Source organism: Stigmatopora argus, chromosome 15 (genome assembly GCF_051989625.1).
Source record: "Stigmatopora argus isolate UIUO_Sarg chromosome 15, RoL_Sarg_1.0, whole genome shotgun sequence".
Lineage (NCBI taxonomy): Eukaryota > Metazoa > Chordata > Actinopteri > Syngnathiformes > Syngnathidae > Stigmatopora > Stigmatopora argus.
Genome location: NC_135401.1, coordinates 10,466,484 through 10,485,569, shown reverse-complemented (window position 1 = coordinate 10,485,569; position 19,086 = coordinate 10,466,484). Strand labels below are relative to the sequence as shown.

The 19,086-nt window shown below is 38.7% G+C and overlaps 1 protein-coding gene across 1 annotated transcript in view; it reads right to left on the bottom strand.

Moving 5' to 3' along the window:
* LOC144090169 (ryanodine receptor 3-like) overlaps nt 1–19,086 on the bottom strand; it is a 77,125-nt gene that overhangs the window by 31,172 nt on the left and 26,867 nt on the right. The window contains exons 17-41 of the mRNA XM_077621496.1: nt 16,776–16,911; nt 15,986–16,081; nt 15,709–15,827; nt 15,460–15,593; nt 14,576–14,817; nt 14,236–14,428; nt 12,880–13,096; nt 12,676–12,780; nt 11,215–11,318; nt 10,418–10,501; nt 10,164–10,323; nt 9,857–10,004; nt 9,468–9,670; nt 9,104–9,278; nt 8,492–8,700; nt 8,221–8,417; nt 7,793–7,859; nt 7,554–7,714; nt 7,312–7,477; nt 6,738–6,824; nt 5,945–6,171; nt 4,319–5,126; nt 3,956–4,156; nt 2,785–2,887; nt 1,987–2,118 (exon numbers count right to left, since the gene is read on the bottom strand). Coding sequence (XP_077477622.1) covers nt 1,987–2,118; nt 2,785–2,887; nt 3,956–4,156; nt 4,319–5,126; nt 5,945–6,171; nt 6,738–6,824; nt 7,312–7,477; nt 7,554–7,714; nt 7,793–7,859; nt 8,221–8,417; nt 8,492–8,700; nt 9,104–9,278; nt 9,468–9,670; nt 9,857–10,004; nt 10,164–10,323; nt 10,418–10,501; nt 11,215–11,318; nt 12,676–12,780; nt 12,880–13,096; nt 14,236–14,428; nt 14,576–14,817; nt 15,460–15,593; nt 15,709–15,827; nt 15,986–16,081; nt 16,776–16,911 — 4,474 coding nt within the window. The remainder of the gene's footprint in view (nt 1–1,986; nt 2,119–2,784; nt 2,888–3,955; nt 4,157–4,318; nt 5,127–5,944; nt 6,172–6,737; nt 6,825–7,311; nt 7,478–7,553; nt 7,715–7,792; nt 7,860–8,220; nt 8,418–8,491; nt 8,701–9,103; nt 9,279–9,467; nt 9,671–9,856; nt 10,005–10,163; nt 10,324–10,417; nt 10,502–11,214; nt 11,319–12,675; nt 12,781–12,879; nt 13,097–14,235; nt 14,429–14,575; nt 14,818–15,459; nt 15,594–15,708; nt 15,828–15,985; nt 16,082–16,775; nt 16,912–19,086) is intronic.

Sequence of the window (19,086 nt, the reverse complement as noted above, 5' to 3'; positions counted from 1 at the left end):
ATAACACTTGCTACAATGTAGTTTTTATACAATCAAACCACCAAAAACCGACAATCAAAAGTGAATATGGCACCGCAAGGAATTAGAATTTCTAATCTGGGCTCAAATAGATCAATATTTTTGTTTGACCACTGTCTACCAATGTTTCCAAGGACTTAAAAATCTTGGCATGTGATACACCAGAGTGTCACACTTAACCTAGATACAAATAATTGTAAAAGAAAATCTTTTAAGTTTATTCTAAATCATGAGTGTGGAACTTCTCCTACCTATGACGGCTATAAACAAAGACAATTTCACAATGTCAGCAATGCTGTCTACTCTATTCTGTGGCGATTGAAAACAACATTTACAATGAGCAAGTTGCATACAGTGCAATATTGTGGCTCTGTGTTGAAATGGATTTTGTAGAACAGAAAAAGTGCAGTCTCATGTTAAAACGGCAATTTATGAAAGATGGGGTGTCTCACTTCTTTTCATATGAATGATACCTAAGAGGCATCAGCAAACATGCATGTTAAGAAATATTGATTTTCTAAAGTGAGCTGCAATTACATGACAGTATTTTGAGAGCCTTTCCCCCAGCCCTGAAACAGTTTTTAATGACCTGAAGTCAATCAGAAATGTGTATATTGATATGTATAATACTTCCTAACTGAGCATCAAAAGAAGCTTACCAACGCACTTTTGAATCTAATGGTGAACTTTGTACAGAGATAATGGAATTCAAGAACACAGCATTGCCTACAGCAATTCAATTCTCCCTCAGTTATTCTGCTGCCCTTCGCTCACTCTCAAGGCACCAGATGCTGCTGAAGTAGACATTTCGGAATTGCAGCTGCCACTATAAACCAGTGGTTTATTCAATCAGCCCTTATGTAATAGACCTCTTTACACTGTTTTACAAACAAATATCCACTGCTCCGCGCAAACCCTTCCTTGACTTTAGTTACCTCGATACTAGAGTCAATAGTCCCTGATCATGATGCAGGAAGACAATTCCGGATAATAAATTTGTGTTTTCTTGCAAATTATATTAAGTGTTTCCAGATGTCTAATATGGAGATCCATATTTGTTCTGCTTGATATTAAGGTTCTGCAACAAATTTAATTGCTTTAAACGTGTACAGTGCCTTTGAATCTAAAGTTATTTACATTTTCAAAAATAATGATATGTAATTGTATATTTCTATCATGATAATAACAAGTTAAATGCAAAAAAATGAAACTCCATTTGTTCTGCATTTACCCAGAAAGTGTGAAGAGTGTGCTGTGAAGGTGCTGCACCAGCACATTTGGTGGAGCAGTCTCGCAGCATGTGTATTGCTTTAATCAGGTGAAGGATTTGATTTTATCACAAGTGCTTTGTTTTTTTTATCCCCAAGAACGGTTGAATGATGCTCTTCACTTGGAAGCACCCATTAGCATAATGAAATTGAAAACAAATTGAAAAAGGAAGCCACAGCCTCTCACAGGAGGTAGTTCAGGAGTTTTCCACGCATAAAGCTAATGTTTTTTTCTAATATTATTATTTTTGAAGTTTTTATTTACTTTTTTGGAGAAAAAAATGTATCCCTTTTTTAATACTTAATATCAAGATTTGACTGATCAAAAGTAATTTTGGTAAATTGCAAAGTCTTATTATGACTGTACGTTATTGTATTATTCATTTTGCACATGTTTAAAAAATGTATTGGACTTTTTCAGTATACATAGTTTTAGCAATCCACTTTGTTTTCTCCAAGTTGGTGGAGTATATTATCATGTGTTGCCATTAATTGGTGAGTTGATGAATTAAATGTTGTCTAAAAAGGTATTGATTGGTACAGCCATGGATTTACTGGAAAAGCCAAGGGCCAAACTGTTTTATGTTTGCTGTACTGCACCATGCCAGCAGTTAATTGGCGATGAGAGCCAGTCCTACAGATAACCAGGAACTAATATACTGTATACACTTAAAAACTCCTATAAATAATATATACCCACATGGCGCAGCTTGTTCCTTCTCCAGCGGTTGCTCAGTTTTATGAGCTTGTCCTTTGATTTTATTCACAAGAGTTAAAAGGCGGCCTTTAATTGACGTATCTTGCTCGTCGTCGTATTCCTCCATTGGGATTCCTAAAAATGCAGAGAGAAACAAGACAAACATAATATTTGATAAATCTATTGCAGTAATCTCTCTCTCTTACTCTACCTCTCTCTCCCTGTCTCTCTCACTCTTCCACTCTCTCTCTCACTTTCTCTCTCTCGGTCACTCTCTCTCTCTCTCTGGCCACTCTCGCTCTCAGGGATATAGATCCCTGAGAGCGAGAGTGACCAAGAGAGAGAGAGAGTGACCGAGAGAGAGTGAGAGAGAGAGTGGAAGAGTGAGAGACATTTTTCTCATCATCAATCTATGTAAAGGGGTGCCCAGGAGCATCAGTTTTGCATGGGTAATTCTTAAATGTATTGCCTCACTCCATTTAAGAATTATGACATGGTCAATGTGTTTGGATTATTAAAGAAAATTGCCATAAGATTGGTTGAACTTCACATCTCAATTACTCTTTCTGTGAAGAAGTTTGCATATTATTGGGTCACTGAACTAGACCTGTGCTGAAACCAAGACTGCAGATATAAGAAAAAACTTGTGGTCCAGAATGGTTAAAAACCACAGTTAGTGGTAGTGTTTTTTGTGTAATTGGGTGTATTTTTTCATTCCTTGCGCACAGTCTACTTTTGCCACAGCTTGCATTCACACCATTTCCTAGGAATCATATTTTTCTAGAGTAGTCGACAGCTCACCACAGTGTAACTGCAGCTGATTGTGAAATTCGAAAAGCTCTCCCTGGATATCTGATGGACACGGACAGTCATCGCCAGTGCTGAAGGTCAAGAGCATGTTTATCTAAAATAAAAATACATTTTAGGTTCATTCTCAGGTTGTGTAGAATGGTGAATAATAATTATTACAATAATATCAAGAAAATCAAGTGTTTAATTAAGCTTTCACTGAATGTAGGAGAGACCATGACAAGTCATTACAGCATAATAGTCTGTATCCAGCTGTGACCCTCAAGGGAGCTGGGGATGTGTGCCTGTGTCTTCTTGGTTGAGTGCATGTGAGCTGTATCTGTGTGTGTGTTTGTTTTCTTACTGTATAATTAAAGCTGTGTTTGCCTTAAAAATCGCATGGATTCAAATTGATGGAAATGACTTAATTTGGAGCAAGAACAATTACATCCATGAGGATGTGTGAGCTTTTTAAAAAAATGTACCAATGCAAAAATCTTGGAAACTAAATTAATCATGCATGTGGAAAATGACATGAGTTATGCAAAATGTCGCTCATATTTTATGCAAGTGGCAAGCCAAATAGGGTGCAGACTGTCTGTGGATAGTGATATGAAAACGAATGTGTGCACTTGTGTTTTGCAATGTATTTTTAATTCATTCATCTTCCGCACTGTTTATTCTCACGAGGGTTGTGGGGTTGCTGGAGCAGATCCCAACTAAATATGAGCAGGATACAGGGTACACCCTGAACTGATTGCCAGCCAATCCTCGGCAATCTATTATATACGTATCTGATATTATGAAAGCAAATATCTATTAAAAAAATTGTCAAATCATGCATTTTGCATATATAGGAAGCATGTTGTTGAAATTAGATTTGACACAATGCCACTAAATGTCACATACAAGCAACATAAGAGAGCAATGCAGAAGGAAAAATTCTGCTTTCACAAAGTTAAATCTGCCTAATATCTATTTTTAATATTGTGGCACAAGTAGAATGGAATAGCAATGCATCATAATTAGTCAGACTTGTATTTTGCAACACAAATTAAGCTAAGTGAGAGAACAAAATTAATAATCACCCAGAATGTTGACAAAAAATGAATTAACAATAGTATACTTCATTAAAACAATGGCGTGTACAGTGCCCTGCAGTGACAGATTTTAGTGAGCACACCTGTTCCTGTGGAGGTGAGCGGAACTCCTTGGTCTTCTTGGCCGTTACAGCGGCAGACATATTGAGGGCGAGCATTAGCTCGTTGTATCTGAACTTTTGGTTGTACTGCAGCTTGGAGACAAAGTTGTCAGAAAAGGACACAATGGCTTCGATGCGGTGTTTGAGCTCACAGTCGCAGAAGTAGTGCAACAGCTCACACATCTGTGAAGTAGACAAAGGTCGTCAGTGCTTTGGAAATGTTGTATTATACCATATTACGTTCTAGTTTCAGAAAATTTGACTACATATTCATTCCTTTTGATGTAATGGACGGGTATCCTTATAGTTTACATAAACAAACTGCTTAAAACGGCATTTCATCACCTGACGTTTTACAGGTTCGGGCAGCCTTTTTTCTAGAAGTCCTTTCATTGCTTGTTTGGCCTCTTTGCATCCCTCTTCCTCTCCTGCTTCCACTGCCTTCTCTTCGGGACCCGTGAGTCCTTCTTTGTCAGTCGTATTGATAGATCCTTCCTCATGTGTCACCCTAAATACATTTGGGTCAATGAGGAGTAAGATCTTGTGAACGTCCTCACTGCCGAGCCCGCCCATGGTCAGCAATGTGCTGATGAGCTTCAAGATCGGCACGAACTGGTACTCTACACCTCCTCCTACCGGATCACGAATATAGTGGCCGCCACCTTGGACCGCCTCGGTCAACATTGAAATAGATTTTTCTTTTAATGCATCCAGTGGAATCTGAGGACTGTACAGATGATGCTCCCGTTTGGTGTTGATGAAACAGGGAGGTGAAAAGTTGAGGCGGGCTTTAAGCGACGTACTCAGGCCCACCCCTGGTGGTGAGTGTTTCTTCGAAGCGTTGGAGAAAAGACGTATTGAACGTGTCTCCGACGTGACCGGGATGATAAACTCATCTTTCATCATAAGTCGAGCACCTTTTGCGGTCTCCAGGTGGATGCTGATGAGAAGATTGTAAAAGCCCTCTCGCAACATGCCAGACAGATATTGGTTGTCAATGGTGTATAAGAGCTGAGATTGGTCCAGATGACTGCAGAGGGCGTGGGCCACTCGGGTGTTTCCCAGAGCGCAGAGGGCACAATAGAGCTTCAATGTATGGTAGTGAAACTCCCTCATGTCCTGCTGCTCAGACAATTCCATGATGTCAACACACCTTCAAATAGATACAACAGGTATGTAAGAAATCATAAACAGTTCCAGGGAGGGAAAAAAAACAACAAATTAAACTCTTTGTTTGGCTTGATTGTTTGATTAAAAATATGTCAATAGTTTTTTTGTTTTTTTCAATAATTGCTTGAAACAGTTTTTCGTAAAAGCATCAGCACTACTTATTTTTGGACATAGGAATGTAAATATTATCTTATGATTTAAAGAACAATCCGTAAACATTAAAAGCATCAAAATAAGAGCAAGTGATAACAATAGCTGAAAATAGTCTCAGACCTTTGTTTATTATTTACATTAAAAAAGTAATGTGCAGAGTAATAAAGAAATGTACTAAATTTTAAACCTCACAGATATTGTTTTTCTTAAATAACCAATAATGTGGAAGATAATCAACATGAACACACTTATATTTCAGATGTTCCCAAATAAAGTCTGTTGTTGTTAATACAGTATGCTGTATGCTGGAGCCATTCCCAGCCAACTTTGGGCAGTAGGCGGGGGATACCCTGGGTTAGTCACAAGCCAATTGCAAGGCACAATGAGAGAGACTTCATGCTAACAATCACAGAGTTCGATCCCAGGTGGGTTCTCACTGTGTGAAGTTTGCATGTTCTCCCCAGACTTGCATGGGTTTTCTCCAGGTATTCTGGGTACTTTCCTCCCACCTGCCTTGGTATGAGTGTGAGGAATGGTTGTCCCAGTCCTCATGCCCTGCGATTGGCTGGCCACCAATTCAGGATGTCATCTGTCTAGTACCGGAAGTCAGGTGGGATTTTTAGAGAAAATCAGCAAAATTAAGTATACCTGTTTTCTTCAGGTATGTGAACTGCCATCATCTGCAGAGGTTCCACACACTGGACGGACCATCCATGTCTCTCACTGACCCTCGCTGTTTCTACTTTGAGGAAGGTGTTTGGCATACGGCTCCACAACACTGCATTGATCGTCTGGACATCAAGGCGAGGTGGACACTGAGGCACCGGATTCTTATGTTCACTTTTAAAAATGGCTGATGACAATGGCATGGTGTTCTGGACAGGGGGGCATCACATTAAGCCAGTTAGAGATTCTCCTTGCATGGAGTGATCATCAGCATTACAAACTTTGAGATAAAAATCAATTTTAACCTTCTGAATGAATGTTTTGATGTAGTAATTTCAGTAACTACACCTGTAAATCTACCCTATCTCAACATGCAAATGCTTAAGTGCTATCTTGCTGTTGTTATCTTGCAAAGATAATAAATGCTAAATAGGGGCCTGTCTGAAATAGTTAAGACTGAGCAGTTTACGGTCTATGTGCGCGGGAAAACGCAAGCGAGAGTAATCAGGATCTACCATTAAGCATTGTTACTATCAACTGCTAAAGTTTACAAAAGTCTAGAGTTTTTTGCCATTAAGGGTTTAACAGTTGTGTTACGGAAATATTATTTTGTTCCATACCCCTTCATGGCATACTGTATTTTTTTATTTGTTTGGCGATCGGTCAGGAGAACATTAATATGGAATACGGTGGTTTGCACTGTGTGCTGGTCACAGAAATCAATAGAACCATTCAATCATTAATATGTCAATGCACAATTTGTCAAAAAGTGTACCTTTATTTTAGCAAGTTCAAACTGAAATAAGTTGGGGCTGGTGGGTTGCACAAACACTGCAGGGAAAAGCTTGGAGTTTGGCTCCATCTGGGAAAAGAGGAAAAAAATGTAGCCAAAGTAGCTCCACGAAAATTGCTTACTGTATCAATGGACGACTTGTGCAAAGCAGCTTAATGTGGCATCATAAATTGTCACCACTTGCGTTTGCGTGTATGTGTAATGCATCTATAACAAACTGGTTGGAGATGACTCAGCGCTGAGTGACGCCACTGAATATAAGAAGATTAAACCCTTCAAAAGTGTTCTCAAAGCTGAACAGTAAAGATGTCAACTGTTTGAAATTCAACAATGATAATGTCATGAATATGTTAGGAAAATATGCAAAGGCAGGAAGTAAATCGCCGACAAGGTCGCCAATTCTAACTTCTATAAGATGGCTGGTTGAACAATTGCACAAGCGCTCAGAATCATCGTGTTATTTTTTTGGTATTGCATCATCTACTGTAGATTATTCTACGTTAGATTTCAGCCATTCAGTAGGTATGCTATCTTCTACATCAAACACATTGGTTACCTGGTAGGATGTGGCTACCTCCTTGCCATTGACAGTGAATGTCACCAGGCCAGTGGCGAGGTCACTGAGACAACCAATTTCCAAGTCAACATTGCTACGACTTGAGCCATGAGTAGCGTTGGTAAAGTCGCCACCCCAAACCATGTAGCAGTTACTCCTCTTGACGCTAACAGAAGGCACGTCATTGGTTTATCTGACAAAGTAAATTTGAAGGGGTGACACATTTCATTCCACACGCTCACCTTTCGTGGACCCGACCTCGCTCATCACCCAAGGTCACAGTCACTGTTCTGGTCTTGCTGAGGGCAAAGTTGTTGCTGTAATAATGGTAGTCGGGGGTAACCCAGCCGACCCAAATGCATGCTGGGTCTTGACCAGCAAAAACCCTCACACAGTGGTAGTACTGTAAGGAAAAGATAAAGGATGTAAATGTTGTAACAAATGGATTTACTTAGAATGTTGATCAATAATGCTTCATTACGACTGTGATGCTGCTGTAGTCCACTCGTCTACTTTCATCACTGTGACGCACGGATCGCAGTGGAAATCTGTCAACAACCACATTTAAGTTTATCAAGCGCATTTACAAAATAAGCTCTAGTTGATTATGTTTTACATGGATATATGGTGTTGTGTTTTAAACCCTCCATTATTTCATGTAAAGGCCTTAAAATATCTTTGAGGCCGTTTTTTTCAAGGTCAATTGTTCACAGTTTCAGTGAGTTTAATTGCAATTTCACTTCAATACCATGATCCATACAATATATACAGGTATATATCCAGAGGCACTTTTAAGGAAGATCTTGGAAGACTAATAGTTTAATGCCAAGTTCATATCGCTACCTTCTCCGATGTTTATTTTTATTGCGTAGTCTTTTTTTTCAAGGAACACGATGAAAGGCTGGTTACCTTTGTTTGACTTTAAGTGTATCGTCATCGTGCACTCCATTCATGTCAATAACAGGACTGGCTTTGAAGGAGTGAAACTCCACAGGCATACTGAGACGACAAAACACCATGTCTGTGTTGTTGTTTTGTGTGCCAAATGTCTTGTGCGTAACCTTCAGACACGGGGGGCTGTCGACAGTCCCATCAATCCTTGTCACCTGAAAAATATCAATAGTCTCGTCTCTCCAACGGTTGCGACTGTTTTGAGAGGTATTTTAGTTTTTGCTCATACTGTGATATGACTGTGGTCTTTTGGCACGTTGACAAACGTTGGCAGACGCTTGCTGAACCACATGGTTAGCTCTCTGTTCATGTTGACAGCAAAGGGTTCAAATCCCTCTTGAAGGCCGCACATGGTGTAATACTTAAAGGTGTTGGCATCTTTGCCAAGATTCATCCGACCCACCTGGGCTAAGCCCAGACTGCATACAGGAATGAACCCTGTGGAGCAAGCAAAGCATTTAATAAAGGTTAATTTAGGTAATGTCTTTAAATGCAAATCCTCTTATGGTTCACCTCTAATGACATTTATGGGCCAGAGCAGGTCATGCTACATACACTGAGCATGTTTAGCCTATTGTTTCTATAGCACTTGCCAACCATTCTAAGCACTTTGGCATTTTCTTCTCATGCACCACTGATGACATGGCAGCGGCAAGAAAAGGGTGTTCTGTTTTTGCTCAAAGATGCTTCCACATGCTTATGTTGCCCATCTTTTAAGGGGTCTATGTTGGGGAACTTCTACTCTACCAGTTGAGCTATGCAACCCCAATTTCAGTTTTACAATCACTGAAGTAGAGCAGTGTCCACAAATTCACAATTCAATGAATGAACACTTTCTCACCATCCTCCATTTCAAAGTCAGTGAAGCAAAGCTCAGAGCCTTTGGTGGTGATGAGTATCTCTCCATTGAGAGTGAAGATCATGGATTTGTCTTCCATGTTGATCATGCAGCCCACCACGTCGCCACTATGCCAGCAGCGCCCAAACAAACGGCCGCCCATGTTCAGGCAGTGGCCCTGTGGAGAATTCAAGACAAGGCCAAATCATGCAAAAAATAGTATTATTAGAAAAATAATTATAACAGTACAGTGAAAATATCTCACACAATATATCATTACAAAAAAGAATTTGCTCAACTGAAATCTGATGGTACTCATATAGTAGTGTTTTTTGAATTTTTAAGAAACAGAGGAATGAAAAGGTACCCTGTATCCGTCAAAGACAAAAGCCAACTCATCCGTGCCAAGCTCCACATCTGGCTTACACCCAGGTCTTGCCCAACCAACTCTCATGTCTCCTCCAGTGACAACCTCAAATTCAAAGTACCACTTCCCAGTCTTGACTGCATATGTCCGTTCAACTCTGAAAAATCGGATTTTGTCGATGCTGAGACGTTCGATCACTTGTCCTGAAAGAGAATGTGACATAATGAGAAAAGATGAATTACTGTAGAATAAGTTATTTAGGTAATATCCACTGTATGGACAAAAGTAATTGGGGGGCCTTTGTCCATTACACCAATTGGATGTGAAAATGGATGTTGGGCTCCTCAATTCCTTTGTCCTCTTATAAGTTCCCATGTTTTGAAACACACCGCCTTCTTGATCAGATGGTTCCACGTTGTACCCATAACCAAGTAGAGTACGAATGGCTTCCCGTAGGCTGTCCCGGATTGATTTCTTGGTGCGCTCATCCAATAGGGAGTAAGGGACAAGGCGAGGATTACGCTTACTTTTCAAATCCTGTAAGAATAGAGAAAGAAGTACATATTCGTAATCATTTTGTAAGTAGAGGTACGACTGTATGTTGTTAATCCTGATTATTTTGTATAATCGTTAATATTGGATATATATTGCTACGCCCCCACTTTGATATACTATAGAAATAAAATAAAGCCTTACCTGCTGAATACCATAAGTCCAACCCTGCTTGATGCGGTCTTTAGCCCACACATTGTGTGCATTCTCTGCCAGTTTTTCCACTAGCAACTCTTGACCTGGTGTCAGTTTCATGTCAGAAAGGTCCAGAGGGGCTGGTTTGTAACCGCTAGACATCATAAAGCTACAACAGAGAAAGGTCATTATTTGTAAACTATTCATTTAAAAAAATAAGTGAAAGTATAGAGCACCAAAAGAGCTGTGGGAAAATGACTTACTTCTTTGGGAGTTTAATCTTCTTAAGTGATTCATCAGCATTTGAACTGACGTGAACTACTCGACATCCCAGTGCTAGCAGTGTTCTAAGAAGGTAAAACAAAATACTAATTTTGTTTCATCACAAGCATCACATCACCTTTGCATCAACCATACTGTACATGCACAAACAGTAACCACTTAGTGAGGTGAGCTAATGCAACTATGCATATATGCCACGAGAAAATTCAAGGGAATACCCAGAGGACTGCACAAAGTGTGAAATTGTCCTCACACCTTTTGACAGGGGGCATGTAGAAAGCACAATGAAGTGGCTCAGACAACACAAATATCAATTACAGCGGACTCTGGCATTCTGTGCACCATTTAAAGAGTATGTATGTAAAGTACTTGAATTACTATGTCTCTGGTGAACTTTTAGAAGGCAATTAAAATGTTGAGCGATGGTGAATGATAGAAGAGCAAACCTTGTTTTGACATGCAACAATGCAAATAGGAAATTCATAATGTCTCAAACTCTCCTAAATTAACATGGAAAACAGAATCGTACATTAAAGTAAAAATACATTGACAAAATGTATTAATCTATACAATACAAAAATGTCTATTTCAACAGATTTTTTTGCACTTCACCTTCAACACAGTTTTATACTGTATATTTTGTGTATTTATTTTATGTCCAAGTTATTTGACCAAATATTTAAGAACTGAAGAAAGAGCTGTATGTGCTGGAAGTGAAATATATATTTTAATGACAGCTCTAAGATTTGACATTATTATACCATAGTGGTTGACATACTTTAAGGTTTCTGTCGACATCTGCAGGTTGTAGTTCTTTTCAGTCTCGGGCAGCTTGGAGAAATCCACCAGACAAGGATGGTGCCGTTTATTATCATCCCTGATCTAAAGCCAAAAACAACATGTACATGATGTTAATTGATTCTCCAGCCACAACCCAAACAGAGGACTTTACGTCTTGTTGCTGTGGGCTGACAAGTCAAGAGAAATGTGTCAACCACAGCTGCTTATGTGAACATGTTATGAAAGAAGAACAAAGGAACACATCTTCTCGCTGTATGACTGAAAATACCAAGCGAGAGATGTATTGCATCTTATGAGGCTACTCTTTATGCCAAAATATCCCATTGGCAATGCAGCAGGGCAATGGTTGATGTTTACCAAGAAAGCATGCACTGATATGTAGTTGTGTTTCTGTGTGTATGTAATGAACACCCACCAGCTCTTAAAATAGTTCATCAAATTAATAAGATGTCACTTTACCAGCAGTTCTTCACATCAGTGAGGTAGCTGGCTATTACTATAAGACTTTCCAAATACTAGTTTTTACCTGTTGTCATAAAATAAAATACTGTAGTAATAATAGAGGGAGGATGTTCATACTTTTAAAATATACACATATTAAACACAGGCATTTAAGTCTGTATTTCTTCATACTAGGGCAAAACAGGTACGGTATATATTTTTGCTTTTAGAATTTTGTTTCTCCTTTTATTGTACTTATTGTGCAATAAACCAAGAGAGCTACATCATAATGGAAAAAGATTTATTTCACAGACATTAGGGCACTTCAATATGCCACGACACTCTGAACTGAACACCACCATCGAATTTAGGCTCAATATATAGCATCACAATGAATAGTATAGTATGTAATAAGTAATAACCACTTGGATGCAAAAAAGTCTAATCTCAGCAATGAATCAATACAGCACTTTATGTATTTACATTTTAAGATTGTTCTATGGTGCTTAGACAATCCATTAAAATACTCACTGATGTTCTTCAATAAACAAGATAAAGAAATGCCACCGATTTAAAAAAAAAAAAAAGCACCGCTAAGTTATTGTCTTGGTTTATCACTGTGCCAAAATCAGAAATCCTGTTGTGCCCTTGGGTGAACAACAGCCATTTGTGACTGAGTGTACATTGAAACAAGGACAGTATGATTGTTTTAAAACTGGAAGAAAGGTTCACATGACATGAAAAGCACTAAGCAAGAAAAATGTAATTTTACTTTCCACTTACCCTCTTTTTGAAGTGAACCGCAAATTATGAGAGAAAAAGCAAGATGACGAACAGGCTTTTGTGATCAACTGAATACTAAAGGTTCTTACCACTTTAACATGAAAATACGTAATTCAAATGTTACTTTTCCAAAACATGGTAAATTGCATGGATTAGTTTTTTTTCTTTTTTCTTAATGGTGTTCCCAGTATATGGCAAAAGGGAATGGTCTCACCTTTCCATAGGACCAGCCCAGTTCAATTTTATTCATGCCCCACAGTTCATGAATGTTCTCTGCTAGCGTGTCCCGGACTTTCTCCAAATGAGGGGGCATAACCACCTGAGGATACAACCAGAGTTGGCCATTTTTTTCTATCCTACATGTTCTCAAATACAATTTTCTCACAATTAAAATACATTAATCTTCTTACTGTATTACCTGGCTGGTTTCCACTGGTGTTGGAATATAAGAGGCTTGAGACAAGATGAGGGTGGTGCCAAGCAGGTCTCGGACACCGTCCACATCCCTTTTGTACTCCTTAACTGGCTCTACCCTCAACTTCTCTTTTGGCAGCAGGGCCTCATAACAAGGGGCGTAACTTGATGGTGGCAGGAATTTAAAGTCACCATGACGACCACCCAACAGGAACCTTACCCTGATCACATCAAAAAATATATTCCTTTGAAAAGGTTGTCATGCAAGACTGGATGCAGAGGAAATTCACCTTCCTGTGACATCAACTACTTTAGTGGGTCAGTGTGAGCTTTAAGAGGGACAAATTTAACTCAAGTGTATTAGAAAGAAGATCTCACTCGTCAATCTCAAGAAGCTCCCCCGAGACAGCCCAAAATAAAGATTGGAGTTGTATGGTGACGTAGAAGTGATGACGCAAATGAGTCATTTATGGCTGCTGCCCTCAATTATTGAAGCATGAAAATGTGCACATTCACCAATGGCAGAATTCTGAACCCTGTTCAGTGGGGCAACAAGCTCATTTGGAACCATTTCATCTCAAATAAAATGGTGCATCTGGAAATCATGAAGGCAGTTAGAAAATCATGGTCAGCTAATCTTTCTGCTTTGATTCATCACAATTGATTATCCTGTGCATATGATGTTGTATTTTAATTTTAGTGGAACATTGAGGAACATGAAAACCAACCTCATCACCAAAGATTCTAGGTTTTAATTTTCAGATTCGCCTCCACTGTGGTACATATTCATTGGATTATGTAAATAAACTATAAATTTGACTTCAAATGTGCTCATGTCAAATTACAGTTCTTTAAGGAGCAAGAGATAAAGCCGTGTGTTGGATAAAAAAAAGCAAGACAAAAGTAAACATTCCTGGTAGTGATCTTATTTAACAAAATTGATCAAGCGTGTTTAATGTTTGCGAATGACAAATGAAGATGGTCTGTGGTTTTCTTTGAGTAATACTTCCAACCCTGCTAAACCAAGCTGAAAACAAAGAAAACCTTTAATATTTGGAGGCTTCAGATACTTAAATTGGGATTGTAAAAAGCTCTACATCCTTTTGAAAAACTGCATGAGCTTGAAATTGCATTTGTGCAAGCCGATCACACTATTTGTGGTCCCCACAGCAACAGAGACAACTACAGTCAATTTCATTGGTCTCCAATTCAAGTTTTGTGAAAATACATTTGTTGTGAGGAGATGGATTAGAAGGATTTCAATAAGCAGCATTTTATGTGAGTGGAGTGTATGCCTGTCTGTCACATCTCATTGAGTTTGTGTTCATCATGTACAATTGTGGGGAATATGAAAACTCACTTGACGCCGGCAGAAAAGCTGACAACAGGAAAGAAGAGACCATCTGTGTTGAAATTTTCAAACATTCCCTGAACGGGCTGTCCATTGATGCGGAAAGAGATGCTGGGTGCTCCAAGGTCAAGGCAGCAGCTCACTACATCTTCTGAGGTCAGGATGTGCTGGTTGAGAGATGCAACCACTCTGGGGATGCGACCTAGGAAACAATCGAATGCACTCGTCTGGGATACTGATGGCATGCTTGCTAGGGTATGGGACTTGACTAGACTATTCTATGCGACTCTTCTATGCAACAGGTGTGTCAGACAAACCCACACACAAATACACACAGTAATCCTCTCACCTGACCAGAGGAGCAGTCCATCAAAACCATAGGAATAGAGGTCATCTCCCACACCATTTCCACCCCAGCCCTCACCCCCTCCAGGGTAAGGTGCGTAGCCCTTGGTGCTGGCCCAGCCCACTCGCAGGTGAGAGGGTTCACTGGTCACAAAGTGGTCCACCTGGTCAATCATGAGCTCGTAGTACCACTTCTTATACTGTGCTGAACCTTCGCTCACCCCAAGGAAGATGTTTGGTCTCATACTAGCAATGGAAGAAAGATGTAAATATTCCACAGTCATTTGCATTATTTCTTTTTCTCCTGCGCTAAACTAATGTCTCCTTTTAGAGGCAATTCCTTTAATTCTTTATTTGGTTTTGTACATTGTACATATCTCACGGCAGTTCAGTCTTTTACACACACAAGCATAGGGGATGAAAGACATTAAATATGCCATAAATTGAGGCGTCAAAATGCCATCTTACACACTATCAGATCTAGGAAAAGTATACGGGCCACATATGGCCCATTTACAAGCTTTGACTGGCCCTTCTGATATTCGTGAAGTTAAAGTAAAATGTAAAATATGCAGTGCATTTATTTTAAAAGCTCACACTGTTTTTTATGAGCACATGAGGACACCCACACTAAATCCAGAAATGTGATTTAGTAGTGAAAGGGATAACGAACAAGTTATTCAAAGAGGGTGATTCCACAAACAAGGGCTTCAGCCATAACAGTTTGGCACATTGATAGTTCCTAAGATACTAATGCATTCAATATGTTTTTAGTCTTGGATGGGAATCTCCTAAGTACCATTCCAATTGTAAAAGTAACTACTGCCACATCACTTGCTTGCTGGACTTTGCTTTAATTTTGAAATGTAAAACTAGAAGGTTTCTAACCTTTGGACGTCATTGACCAGCTGAGTTTGTAACAGCAGGTCTCTCTTGGGCAGCAAGTGATCACAAATGAGGTTTTGATTGGTTCGCACAGCGACACCATTACACACACACAATGAGCAAAGTACATCGAGAATCTAAAGCCAAAGGGGAGAAAGGGGCCAGAGAGAAAGAGGGAGAATGAGTATCATAAATAATAGCAGAGTAACTCTTATGATATGTCCACTGGTATTTTATGCATGGGCTACCCACCTTATGGTTGCGTCCATGTTTGTAAAGCAACGATATGATAGACTTGATGTGCCCTTTCTGGATCATGTTAAGAGCCTCTGGGCTCTCAATTAGAATACAGTGTAGAACTTCCAGAATGCCTAACGATATTCATTAATTAGTTGACAACAGAGGTGACCGAATATTATATTTTCCAGGCACCCTTACAGTGAATACTTCTCAAGACAAAGTTTAATATATTTCATTCAGATTGTTTCATAATGCAGCGTTCAAATATCTACAATGACAATGCGCTCACCAGAAGAAGACTCTAGTCTCTCCAGCTTGCTAACAAGCCAGTCCAAGTTATTGGAAAACTGAGTGCAGTTGTTCCTGTTTCCTCTGATTAATGCCGCTGCATGAGTTAAGGAAAGAGTGCATCTGTATTAGGAGTGATGGAGGACAAGCAAAAGTAGACACAGACAACCAAACAATCAGACATAAAAGTGCAAAACCCAGACAAGCAGAGAACTTGAATAATCACAGATTTGTATGGACTAGCAGAGCAGCAGACAGGCATAAATAAAGAAGAGAGGGCCATTCTGAATCCACTTAACAGTATACAGGAGCAGGTGTGAAGGAAGAGGAAGCGGGGCCAGACTGGATGAAGGAAGGACACGATACGGTTGGAACACTAATAGGACTTCTAAGTGAAATGAGTGCAAATAAGCCTATGAAGGACACATGCTGAGGGTAAGGAGTGGAGATGAAATGACATTCACATTCAGGGTTTAGGTTCTGCATTAATTTCTATACAAAGAAAAATTGAAAACAGTTTTCAGATGAATAATTTCGTTTGTTTGTTCTCTTATCAGAAAAATGACAAACACTGTTTGTCATATAGAAGAAATCAAGGTTGTAATTTGTGTCAGGTCACTGAATTTATGAACTATTACAGTTGAGCTAAACAGTTAGGAGTGTACAACCATTAAAATCAATGGGAATTGTGCAAACTCAGTAAGTCAAAGGTTAAAAAACAAGTCAAGGCAGCTGGACATAGCTATTAATCACTGCAAAGAATTGCATACGAGCTTTGTGTTAGAGCTTACCCAACAGCTCATAAAGCAAGTTGAGAATGTCTTTCCAGGCTTCTCCGGCGGCTGGACCAGCACACTCTCCAAAGTGCACAACGCTGTTGTAGACATTCAAACGGTCTATGCAGTTGGACACGAGTGTCAACATTCCCTAAAAATTGGAGCCATCCGACAAATAGTTAAGAAAAGAACACCCTAAGATCTCTTTTGTACAGCTTGCTTAGAATGGGTGAGATCCTATATTGCTCTGGAGGGTTGAGAAAATCTCAAAGCCATTTAATAACCATTCACATACATATTCTTACTTATGGCAAATGTGGGATCTTAGGTACCGTAACCCAAATGTATTTAAATGAATGGAGAAAAGCCATACCAGTAACAATCCACAAAAGAAGGGGAAGATATTGCACTTTCTACATAGAAGGGTCAATTCTCATATTCTAATCCTGAACTTTAGATCTCTGTGGCGCTTTCTAGTGACATCCCCGGAGAGGTAGTTATACTTATGCAGCAGAGGGTAAAATGTAAGGTATCTTTTTTTTAATTTAGTGGTCTAAGAGGAGTTATGGAAAGATAAAGATGTAAAAAAGGCAAGGCCACTAAGAGTATGCCTATTAAATAACCACATAAAGATATATTAGCAATCCTCAATCAATTTATTAAGTAAACAGAAATGTACTATATGTAACTACAGCATCTATCAAAATCACATTCCATACTCTGTATCAGTGACACATTAACACATAATATATTATTGTAAATTACTACTACTATAATGCTAATTAAAATATTAATTAAATAACCCCATAAAGATATATTAGCAATACTCAATCAATTTATTAAGTATAAACACAAATGTACCATATGTAACTACAGCATCTATCAAAATCACATTCCATACTCTGTCTTAGTGACACATTAACACATGATAATATATTATTGTAAAATACTACTACTATAATGCTAATCCCCCTAAGGCTTAACTCCTGTCCCCAGTGCTTGTTTCATGGTGTGGCTATCTGATGCTGATGTATCCTGCACTAAAGTATCTCCAGTGATCAGCTATCCTAAATGCAACAAATGGTAATTGCTGATGATTTATAATGCCAATAAGAATTCAGAGTCAGCTGTTCTTGTGTGACAAAATGACCTTGTGGTTGTAAAATAAAATAGTATGGCTCACAGATAACTCCAAAAGATAAACAGGTATAATAATGATAGCAATAATTATGTTTGGCCTTTATCCACATACTGTGCAAACACATTTTGAATAATTTGGATGGGCTGATATGATCTTTCTGAGAGGTAAGACTTACAATATTCAACGTTATCCACCCTAACACCCCTCTACCATCCTCTACCCACTACTCGGCAAGCAGTTGACATTTGGTAATTGATGAAAGCAATTTGGGTGCTGGAGGCACTGCACAAAGCCTCGATGCATTCATGCCAGCCTCATACTGCACTGTATTTGCTGACGCCTAATAATACAATGCCTCGAATCACACAAGATGTTACTGAAACTCACTACAGAATACACTAACATGCATCCTTTATCTGTGCACCCACTTGAGCAAAACTGCTTTGGTCATTCTCCATATAGCCTGATTACGTCATGTTACAAAAAATATCACATTAGTTAAAGTGAAGGCTCTAAATTGAAAATAGTGAATTAAAGTGTGAATGCTTCTTTTTCTTTACGTAATCTGCAATTGGAACAAGTCAGCTGGGATAGACTCCAGTTCAACCTAAGACCCTTAAGAGAGGAAGTTCTTTGGAAAATTGATAGAGGCACACACTACAAGGATACAATATAGTGGTACCTGTACTTGCAAAATTATTTGATTCAAAGAATGGTTTTGTAACTTTGTAACAAGATTTAAAAAGAATGTTTATTGAGCCATTAAAATGAATAACAAACATGCAAAAATATATTTTATTGTTGTTAAAGGGTGAGTGTGTAGGTAAGTGAGAAATAAGCAAGTAAACAATTTAAACTTAACTACTTAAAATTATGGATTTAAAAGAACTTAAGTTGTTAGGGATCATGATGAAAAATAAAGAAGAAAGTTGCTTTAAGCAAACTCGACAAACTCACATAACACCGTTCAACCTTTTGTGATGACGAACTGTGACCAAAGTCACACAAAAAGCATCATGGCCAATGGAAGAGACACTATATTATGATAATTTCAAAATAAAATACAGGGTATGGAAAGTGTATTTATGTTTCAGGGGATGTTATTTTTTTGGGTTCAATTTTGCATTTCATAAATTGAACTTATTTCATATTCTGAGACAAAATTTGGTAACCTAAATATTTCAT